An 11,562-nucleotide genomic window follows, 5' to 3' on the forward strand; every position below is an offset into this window, starting at 1 on the left:
AATACTAATACTAATTCATACCAAAACAGAAACAAATTATTTTTAAAGTTAATTCACAGATTCACATTAACTTCACCGCGTGATTGTTTCAAGTGTTACATATTGTATTTTCCTTAAATTATGTATCGGCTTCAAGTCTTGTGTATAGAAAAAAAAAACACGGAAAGAGTTAGTTCCGTAATAATTTATTTGTTTTCGGCTCAAACAAAATTGTTTCACGTAGATGATTCATAAAAGTAAAAAACATTAGGGATCCCAAAACATTACTCATTGAGTCCCTAACTCACTGTGGAGAGCAGAGGCTAAGATGAACCCAGTCAAAACGACAGGGTTCAAAAAGACAAACGGTGCCGTTTCATAAAGATCAGAATGATGTGGATTTGGGTTTATTTTGGCCCAAGAAGAAACCAGGTTCTGTGCTGAGTTGCCCAATTTGGGCTTTACTTTCTCATTGATTTGATTGATAGATATATATAGATAACAAACAACACCGATTGGTGATTATTCTCAGAACTGACAATGATGATTCCTTTTCATTGCTAAAAGTCTAAAATAGAATATTCAGCATGAAAGAACATTTTTTGTTCTTGGTGTGCCTAGACACATCCTTGACTAGAGTTGTTTGGAGTTGGATATTTTTAGTTTTATGCCTCAGGTTTTCAAATTGATTAAATTAGTATGACTCTATGTGATTAGGGCAATTTAATTAAAATGCTGACTCTGTTATGCTATATCATTTGAAGAATTCCTAATAGTCAAAATGGGACTTAACTAGCTAAACCATGCAATTTTGCGATTTAACATGGATTTTGAGAACTTTAATCGATAACTAAATCGCAAATTCATCTAAATTGGCATGGAATCAGACTAAAATTAGGAAATCATATTAAAATCGTGATTAGAGTAAATTTTGTGATTTAGTGTGATTTATTTTCTCACGGGTTCTATCTTGTCTTCTGCTCGACCCAGTTGCTAATAACCAAGCACACTCTACTCAAACCTACATACTCACCACAAATTGTATCGATCTTATTCTAAGCATAGTTGTAAATGCACTAATGGTAGATCACAATTCACAAGATATTTACTATGGAAAATTGCAGCTCTCCATGTAATTAGAGGGGAGGATACTTCAATTTATGAGGCAATGGCATGTCACAGTGAAACTTGCACAAGGGAGTGCTTCATCGTTGTTACTAGCTAATTCCTAACATGCTTGTTTTACTTAGCTTTTATTCTTTTACACGAGAAATTACTCATTAAACTCCTCCTCATAATCAATTGATTTTGCTTTTAAATCAATTCTAAAATGATTTTATAATCTATACCTAACTACCAAACAAGAAGGTTCAATAATTATTCCTTTACTTTTTTCAGTCCTTTGAGTGTTGTGGTTTCTATTTCTGCTTTGGGCAGGGGAAGTGCAAAGAACAGAGGCCAGATGTTTTCTACTTGAAGACGACTGCACGTTTTCTTTAGTGCTCATCATGTATTAACTTTTTTGGTCAAATCACATTTATCACTTGATGACTAAACGTGAATGCTTTGCATTTGCCGACATATATGTTAGGTATGTGGATTGTGGAACATGCAAGGAAAGTAAATCTAGGCATGTTGGAACACACGTCTTAAATCTGGAGTATGGACCATCTTTGAACTTCAGAAATTGGATTTTCATGGGGTTAATGTTTTGCGTGATAATTTCATAGAGCAAATCATCTTGAGAAACAGAAGTTATCAATACAATTGCTAACTATATCAATATAGTTTGTTTCCACTTTCAAGTTATCAATCTTCTAGAAAGTATCTTCCATTCTATGGTCCTCTGTTCTTGGTTTTTTATACCAAGCCACCACAAGTAAAGAACCACTTTCGATGATGAAGTTTGTAAGTTTGAATTCCAAATTGTGTATTAGCTTAGGGTGAAAAAAATCTATGTAGTAGGGATGAAAGTGTTATGTTTGGTAAAAAGAACTTCAGCTCTTAATTTTTTTCACGTCTTTCCTAATAGTATTACAATCCCCAATCATCTAAGTCTTGTATTCCTATTTATGTACATGTTGAAACACAATATAACTAATGTTAAGATATTAATTAAATGATAAAAATAACTTAACAACTTATAAATTGAATTTTGTAAGAATTTTAAACTTAACTTTTATATCACCTTAACTAATTAGTTGATATCAATGATAAACTTCATAAACTGTGAGGGGTTGGTAAAGAAGATTAAAATCAACTTTGGAAGCTTCTTTTTTCAAAAATGGTACAATTAGAGAAACCAGACTATCAAATAAAATGTCAATGACATAATGATGATACTAGCAATGATTCACTCCTAGATAGAAACATTAAGGGATGTAATGAGATCTCCCATAAAATAATTGTCCACCAACTAAGATTTTATTAGATGTAGGGAACTTGAACCTGGATTCAAACCCCTTTAGAAACTTTGAACACTTTAAATATGATTAACTTTGGAAGGAAATCATTTTTTTTGTTATCATCCATAAATTTAGGGAAAGGAATCACTTTTCGGATATTTTAGCTAACAATAATATTTTGTTCACCAATCAATTTCACCTCCACCTTGGTAGGTAGTGAAGAAATGAGAGAGAAATAAGTGATGATATGTGATCAGGGGCGGACCCACATAGGGCCCAGGGGGTTCAGTTGAACCCCCTGGAAAAAAAAAATTCAACCTACCCCCTATAATAGATTTTTTTTGAACCCCCTGAAAATTTAATATTGCACCCTAGACCCCAACTCCTCTCTCTCACACTATAGTCACTAGTCAGATCTCTCTCTCCTCTCACAGTCACCACGCACGCACTCTGCACTCACGCTCTCATTCTCTGATTTCCAAGCACCACCACCGGCCACCACCACGCCGGCCGCCGCCACCGCACCACCACGTGCCACTCTCCAGCCGTGCGCCCCTGCCTTTGGCTGTGCCTCTGCGGTTCTAATTTCTATGGGCATGGCTGATTTTTTCCTAACCCTAATTTATGTTTTCCCCTAATTTCTAAAGGTTATAATCTTCTAATTCTTCTCACTGCATCTGTTAGTATCTTCTAATTCTTCTAATTTCTGTTTTTCCCAACCATAATTTCTGATTCTTCCCTATGTAACATACTTGTTTTTTCCCTGGCAGTGCATATTGTGCTTTTGTTTTATTCTCTCACTGCATAATTTCAAAATCCCAGATTCATAATCATAGGTATAAAACATGATAGATGTAGAGAAATCATAGGCATATATGAGAAAGCAAGAGATGCAATAGATGACATGATAGAAATAGAAGAGAGAAATAGATAGAAAGTAAAACGAAAATAAAGCGGAGGTGTAAATGAATTATAACTCTTCAACTAATTTAGGTTGTATTAGAAAGGTTGCTTTTGTGGGCTTTCTTTTCTCTGGCACATGTTAAACTCTTCAACTATCAAGTGTTTAAATATTTTTTTTATGAGCCAAAATTTTATTGAATATAAGTATAAGACGTATATCATGGACGGATCCACGTTAACACCAGTTTTTTTTAATTATATATTATTAGTGGCAACTCTTAATACATAGTAATAGTCATGAAGTCAGAGATAGAGATGATAAGAATGAGAGTAAATAAAAATTGTTATTTGTGGATACCTTGTATATAATTTTGGACTATGTTAATATATTACATAGTTCATAATTAATTATTAAATTTGTTTGATTTGTATGATTCGATTGATTATAGTGAATCTAAGGACCTAGCATTTTGTTTGTCATGTTTTTTGTTTAAGAATGTCTCTAAATACAGGGGAGATCACTTTGTGACAGAGGGTGTTTGTCATCTAATCACCCTTGGACTGTAAACTCTTCTATTTCCGTGAGAAATTTTCTCTCATGATTTTATCTATAATATTTTTCTTTTTCGAAAAAAAAGTTCAATATATTTTAGTTTATAATTTCTTTTATATTTAGTCACAGTGATATATACGGTCTGGATCCGCACCTGACGTACATCAACCCAATCCATAACAAAATCAATTACAAAGATGTAGAGAACATATATAAAAGTTGAAGAAATAGTGGGAAATATAACTTCCCAACAAACCCATTACATAGCTAGAGTAGTTGACCATAGTTACCACCAAATAAATCCAGCTCTATGAAATACAATAACTCCAGCTCTATGAGATACGAACCCACCTAAGTCTAGCTCTTTGAAATACAATAATTCCAGCTCTATGAGATACAATCAAAAGTTTGGATTTAATATGTCATTAGAAAGCGACTCATTTGTAGAGATGAGATGGGCGTCTAGCAGTGTTAATCGCCCATGGAAATGGCTGCATACACTCTCCGACAAATTGATCTTATTAGGGAGGAAATAAATTGTATTGATATCGTTCATATATTTACAATTGTAAAGGTTTAGCAGATTTTCTAGCTACAAAAAGATTGTAACAGAGTTTCAGAGAAGATTAGTTAGGACTGTTTTGGACAGTTCCTAAACTAAGCTAGTTTAATTTTCCTAATTGGCACGAGAATTGTTTTCAAGATGAAATTTTGTTTTTAATTTTGGTCTTATTAGCTAATATGTCCTCACACTCATAAGTCGTAATCGATATATGTGAAACTAATCTTTCAATTTATAATCGGTACATTAAGTGGTATGAGATTGACAAAAATATTTTCCAAGAAGTGAGAATCTTCATTAACTATTTTGATACAATCTACGATTCCTTTTCAATAGATTTGGTTTTACATATACGAATATTATGAGACAATGGATCATGTAGCAGGCATGTCTACTTGTCAGATTGGTTTCAAACTTTCAATTAAGGTGAGACTGTAAAGTAGGAACATGAAATCTCTAAGCTGTGATGTGGCACAGAATGATAGAGTTGAATGGGACACGTATTGGGATAAATGTCCGGCCACCGTAACTGAACTGATGGATGCGCTCGAAACAGGGAAAAGACAGGGGAAAAGTAGGGAGAGTAAGATATGCATGATTGATTGAATTAAATTAAAGCATGAGCTAAGCAAGGTCCACCAACAAAGTTGATGCATGACAACGTACACTGCAGCATGATAAATCAAATCAACCACAACCAAATCATATGTATCTAGGACAGCAGTATGGGGCAATCATTGGCTAATACTTGATACTGGCCACTAGAAAGTATTAATTTGCATACACAAAATAAAAATAAAAATGTATGCACATCAAAGAGGTCGATTGAATATCTCCACCACCTTTTTTACTACATGTACATCTTGGTTGAATTCACACATCTCTTAGCATTTGGGATATGTTTAACATGTTATCTTAAACAACTAGCTATGGAGTGATGATTGTATTCACAATTTAAAAACATTTTATTAATCATATTTTTAAATAATGGGAAACTTAACACTTTCTCAATTATATAAGATGAAATATATGGAGCGTGAAGATCATCATTAAGACTAAATACATTTACGTTTTAATTGGATTCACATCTCTTATAATTTTAACTAGACCAGATTCTGTTCGGAAAATCTAGCTTAAATGTGAGGATTGTATTTTCACTTATAAACACTTTATTAGTCATATCACTAGACAATAATATGAGACTTAATACTCTCGCCACCCAAGACTAGATATTAGAAACGTGGAGGTCATTATTAGAATGCTCGTACCTCTATCGTGAGATATTTATCAGGCAAGTCAGGTCATGTCAATGCCATTATCTCCATCATGGGATATCTCCAAGGCGGTCAAGTCAATGACTCGCCCGGCCATGTTTTAAGGATAAACTTTGATACAATTTTAAAATTCATGTTAGACTAGCTAGATCTACCTTTAAAGCTAGTTTAGTTGTGATGATTATATTTCCATTTATAAGCACTTTAATTATTAGTATATCTACAACATCAATTAAAGAGGTGGATCAAAAATATATGTACTCCATTTTTTTACCAGATGTACTTTTCAATATATCTACTTTTCAGCGGAAACAATTTTGTTCTAATCAATACCATTCATTTTTTGATAGAATTAGTTTTCCGAGTTTTCTCCATAACCTAAATTTTTCGAACAATAACTTTTTTTTTAAAGTAAAAGTTTTATTAGATGAAATGGTTGGTGATACAATCAGAACTCAACAAAGTGAGCATAATCCCCTTTAATATTACACAGAAAGACCTGAAAATCAAATACCTTAGGTACGGCCAAAAATAAAACTTTAGAAATCCAACACCTAATGAGCACCTACCTTGCACAAATGCAAGAAAAACACAAGCGGCATTGACAAGGCCAAAACCAGATCAAGCACTATACGACCAAAGAGAAGGAGCATCTGTCGGAGATCGAGATATGGAAAAGAAAACGTCATATAACCCAACAAAAACAGAGCTCCTCTTGTTATTGAAGGGGACGCGAAGCAGCACATGAAAACAACCGAAAAGCAAAAGCATAAGAACCTAAGGGGACAACCAGCAGATATCACCAATACAGTTAGATATCACCAAAATAGGATCATATAAAGGTTCATCCCTATTACATCCTTCATTTGCCAAAGCATCGGCCGAAATTTACCTCTCTAAAAATATGACGCACTTTCACATCACGGCTAATAATCAATACAATTCATACACTTTAATTACCAATTTCCATGACTTATAATGTTCACCCATTTCACGGCTAATAAAGAACCGCTCTTCATAAACCAAATTAACTCAATCCCAAACATATATTATTTTAAGAGAATCCAACACGCACTATTTGAATCAAGACCCGTTTAACATTTACTTACACCCATGCATGCCGATGTAATAAATAAAATTAACAGAGTAAGCAAGAGAAGAAGACAGGGTTTTGACAATTGACAAATAATAGTGTAATGAGGTTTTAAGGGTAGTCTTTAAAGGTACCTAGCTAGTAGACAAGAAGTGGTTTATTACATCACCCCTTATCTATGCATGGCCATGGTGGCTTGTAGGATTGAGCAGGAGAACTAGCCAACCAAGTATTGTGCATGACTACTTTTAGAGCAACCCCTTCCCTCACCTCACTTATTTGCGTAAAGCCCTCAAATCCTTATCTTCATAACATTTAGTCATATCCATCCTTTGCTATATGGTGCGAGTGCGTTATCTCTCTCTCTCTCTCTCTCTTTCTCTATGGCCCATTATATTCTTTGTTTCACGTTAATTTAGTGCATTTTAATTCCTACGCCTACCTCCACTCAAACAAAAATAATTTGGAGCATTTGAAACAAATCCTTCGTATTTTCCACAATTGATAAATCTTTCAGAACGCGACACTTGATTTAAAGTTTATATTATACACGAATTAACTACACATACAAAAAAAAGATTCAACCTTGTCTTCTTTTTCTTCCCTCTATATACTTTTATTTTGAGACGTTAATAAGAGCCTACCATGCAACCGAGGCTACCACACGAAACTTGAAGTGGTGGGGCAAATGGCCAATACAATCTTCTTTTTTTAATTTATGGTACAAACATATCATAGTTTCTTTGGAGATTTAAAAAAAAAAAAAAAAGGCCACTATTTTATTTAATAGCATTTTTTCTGAAAGCAAAAATTTAAGTTATAATTGTCCTATTTTCTAATGATATGATATCTATACCCTAATAGGAACAATTTTTTCACTAATAATTGTTCTATTTTATTTAAGCATTATGATTGACCAATTTATTTTTGAATAATATAAAGTGCAACAACACGTGTACATAACCGTCACAGTTTGCTTAACGTTCAAATCACTATCTGGATTCTGGAATAGTTACAATTTCAGTGTGAGAATCGACTAGTGTTGGTGCATGTCCCTGGAGGTAGATGAGACAATGGTGAAGGTGAAAAGTGTTTTTTTATCATTAAAAAATTGCAAAAGGGTGAAGTGAAAGAAAGGAAAGACAAATAGACATGTGGGTTCCCTTGGCCTTGTGCAAATTTCACTTTTACGTAATTATGAGCACTTTACTTCTGTTTTGACTTTTAGCCTAGTTGGTATTTTGAACAAAATGTTTATGAGTTAATTATAAACAAGTCAATCTTTATACCTTTTCTCGTCCTAATCTGAAGATTTTGTAATTATTTTCCAATTATTAGCATTGCTTTATTTTAATACTTTACCCTTTTGTTATAGTACTACCATAATATAATCATAGTATCCGGTATTTTTTGTCTTCAACTTGAAACGATGCCGTCTTGAACATGATTTCACAATTCTTTTTAAACCTTGAGGGCTTATCTGTCCCCTAAAAGCAAAGATAACCCTCCCTCCCTCACCTTCTCTATCTCTTCACTTTTGATAATTAATACTTAATTATAGATGATTCGACATAGTTAAGGATAATGATGATTAAATTTCAAATATAAGTAGCTAAAAGTGTCACTAATTATTAGGAGTATATCTTAGATGGTCAAGAAGGCTTAACATGAATAATAGATAGCTGAACTTCTTAAGTATTAAATTTAATGTTCAATTTTTTATTAATCTCACAATTTTCGCTTGTAAGAATATTTTGAAAATTCAAAAATTTATCGTAGAAAGCGATTGGAACCTTAAAATATAGTAGACATAAAAATTACTAAAACAATTAATTTTCATTAATTACTCAACATTGATTACGTATACAGGGAAAAGTGAAGAGCGAGATGAGTTTAACTGAGGGATACACTTTAGAGAAGTGAATATACCACGTTACACGCAGTAGTAGTACAATATGAGAGCGATATTATGATATGGCCAAGGTAAAGCTTAAGCTTGCAATATAAGAAAATTACAGCTACCACACCTTTACATTAATAATAATAATTAAAAAGCAAACACTTATACCAGATCATATTGCATTGCATTGCATTTTACGAGTAACTCCACTCTGTGAAGTAATTGAAAAGTTTAAGTTAATTTTTTTCATAATAATTTTATTTTTTTTGTCATCAATCGCATGTTTTTCCTTGTTCAGTTTTCTCATTGGTAGAATCAGACTTTGCTAACGGCACCACCCTTCGCAACATCAATGATATGGTCACCACTCATTTCTTGACCCTTCACCTTCTCCTCTATTACCACTGGGGTGGCGTTTCTGTATATCAAATACACCACCATCTGAATTATGCCAAACACAAAGCCAAGTGTGTTTGGAAGCTGCACCATCCAAAATCAAAACATTATTTGATAATTAATCCAACTATTATGTATATACAAAAGAAAAAAGAACCAAATTAATTAAAGATTTTGAAATTAAATAATAATAATAATGTACCTAGGAAAAGGGGGGTGTTTCTTTTTCATGGGAACTCCATGTTAGTGGAGCACGAAAATATTTAATTTTGTTTCTATTATTAACTCGACATTATCAATAATAAAGTAAAATAAAAAAAGAAAAAGGAATCTCTACCAAAAATTAAAACAAATGGGGGGGGGGGGGGAGGGAAGTGAGAAAGGCACTTCAACATTTGTAAGCATAAGATAAGAGCTTAAAGGTAAAAATGAAGTATTGAGCTTACAGCAACGTAATAATCCCTGAGGAGCATGCCATAGAAGAACCACATAACAGCATTGATGGTCAAAGAGAAGGACAAGAAAAAGGGCATGTACTCCACGCTCCTCGTCCTTATGACTTTGCTCTGCATGAATTTAACATAAGAACTTTGATTAATTAAAAATGAACAAATGAGTGAATAGAGTGAATATTGCGAATGATAATGAAGAAATTATAAATTAGGTTGTAGGATTCTCACGATGATGAAGAGAGGCGCAGCAAAGACACTAATATTGAACACAAGGCAAATCCACCCTATAATTTGAAGACGCTTTGCTCCCTTTGAGAGGTAGAGAGTTGCTAGAAGCATGGCTCCGAATCCAAAAACATTCAGCAAGAGGAGGAGTTTTATGGTCGAAAGCTGTGATCATCATAAAAAAAAGGTTAATAACAATTTTAAAGTTTCAATTTTAACATAAAATGTTAAATGAAAATGATAGTTATTCACAAAGACCCGCATAGTGCATGCAAACATCCAACAAACACCCGCAAGTAAAGTGTCTGTTGGAACGTCCGACTATTTGGTGTCTAAATATCAAAAACTTATAAATCTTGAAGTTATAATTAAGATATATACCCTAGACTTCTTTGGGGCATAAAACAAGAAGAATGCAATATATATGCTCTCCACAACAATTCCAAAAGTGTTTATGGTGATGAGAAGGAGGGCAGATTCCCTCTTGACAAAGGCGTAGTAGATCCAAAGCATTGCACTGAAGAGTGCAACAACATATGGAAGTGCCTGAAACCCTTCAGCTGTTTTCTTCTTGTAGATTTGGTAAAAAGTTGGTCTGCAAGGGGAAAAAAAATTCATTTAGTTCAGAAAATCACTAGCTTCAAGGAAATTAATTACAAAAAGGGCGACAAGACAAAAAAAAAATCACTTACAGTGGAGCAAGAAACACCATGAAGGAGATCACATTGCCTGCAAAAACAAACAAAAGAACAAAAATATTATTCAATGATTGGAAATGATGAACTTCAGATGTTGTTACAAGATCTTATGATTAAGACACTATATGACATACAAAAATATATTAATTTATTGAAAAATACAAATATTATTGTATATGGATTGAGGTACCTCTCTTATAGCTCCGTTGATATATTTATTTGTTGATAAAAATAACTATTAATATATATATATATATATATATATATATATATATCTTGATGCGGATTTTAGGTATTAATTTGGAAATGTTTTGTGAACAGCCTAATTTGATGTTTACACTCATAACAATATGAGAGAAAATTTGATGTTTTCCTAGGGTGTATTGGGGGGTTTTTGCTCACGTATTGAGTACTTGTAATATCGACAGCTCTTTAATAAAGATTTCTACTTTCTAAAAAAAATAATATGAGAGAAAAATGTGATCTAAATAATAGATAAAATATATGATGTGGTATAGTATAATAAAAGATGATAGAAACTAAAAAGTGGAGCATGTATGTAAAATGTTTATACTGGCGGGTGTTTAGAAATCGGGATTGACACACGGGGAATTAAGGTTGAAGAAGAAGAGGAGGAAGAAAAATAACATGCAGTGTGATAGAGAAAAAAATTAGAGTTTAAGAATTTTGCTAAAATGAAGGAATGAAAACAAATCAAGTATGGCTAATATACCCATAAGGCCGAAGACAAAAGCCCAAGATTCACGGGTCATGGCCATCTTCTCTTGAATGGTAGTAGAACTATTGGAATATTTGCTCTCTTTGTGAAACTGTGTCACTCTCAAAGTGAAACCTTCAATTCTAAGCTCTCTCTCTATCTCTCACTAAATCCCACGAATCAATATGCAAAGAGTGAGAGGGTATTTATAGCACAAAAGAAAGGGCAAAGGTTCAAGTTGCAAACGTGAATGCGAGACATCAATGTAGCTTTATTAAAAAAAAAAACTTTCCAGTTGTTCCTCCCAAACACCATTCAGTTTAACACTATCCAAAACGCCTTTCTTACCCTCAACAAACCTCATTTTGGTTTTAAACTCTCTCAACAAACACATACGCCCTCCC

The 11,562-nt window shown here is 33.3% G+C and overlaps 1 protein-coding gene across 1 annotated transcript; it reads right to left on the minus strand.

The window, feature by feature from the left end:
* Positions 1 to 8,586: 8,586 nt before the first annotated feature.
* On the minus strand, positions 8,587 to 11,345 carry LOC130715481 (bidirectional sugar transporter SWEET14-like). Its single transcript, XM_057565586.1, has 6 exons — positions 11,174 to 11,345; positions 10,435 to 10,471; positions 10,124 to 10,337; positions 9,746 to 9,907; positions 9,512 to 9,631; positions 8,587 to 9,149 (listed from the first exon to the last, which is right to left on the minus strand). Exons 1-6 carry the CDS (start codon positions 11,217 to 11,219, stop codon positions 8,985 to 8,987), a joined length of 744 nt encoding a protein of 247 aa, XP_057421569.1. The 5' UTR covers positions 11,220 to 11,345; the 3' UTR covers positions 8,587 to 8,984.
* Between the last annotated feature and the right edge of the window lie 217 nt (positions 11,346 to 11,562).

This window comes from Lotus japonicus, chromosome 4, assembly GCF_012489685.1.
Source record: "Lotus japonicus ecotype B-129 chromosome 4, LjGifu_v1.2".
NCBI classification, from domain to species: domain Eukaryota; kingdom Viridiplantae; phylum Streptophyta; class Magnoliopsida; order Fabales; family Fabaceae; genus Lotus; species Lotus japonicus.

Coding starts and splice junctions, on each gene's coding strand:
- LOC130715481 (XM_057565586.1), bottom strand. CDS start 11,219: ATGGCCATGACCCGTGAATCTTGGGCTTTTGTCTTCGGCCTTATGG. Junction 9,632..9,745: donor CTGCGCCTCTCTTCATCATC/GTGAGAATCCTA, acceptor AAATTCATGCAG/AGCAAAGTCATAAGGACGAG. Junction 9,150..9,511: donor TCAGGGATTATTACGTTGCT/GTAAGCTCAATA, acceptor TGGATGGTGCAG/CTTCCAAACACACTTGGCTT.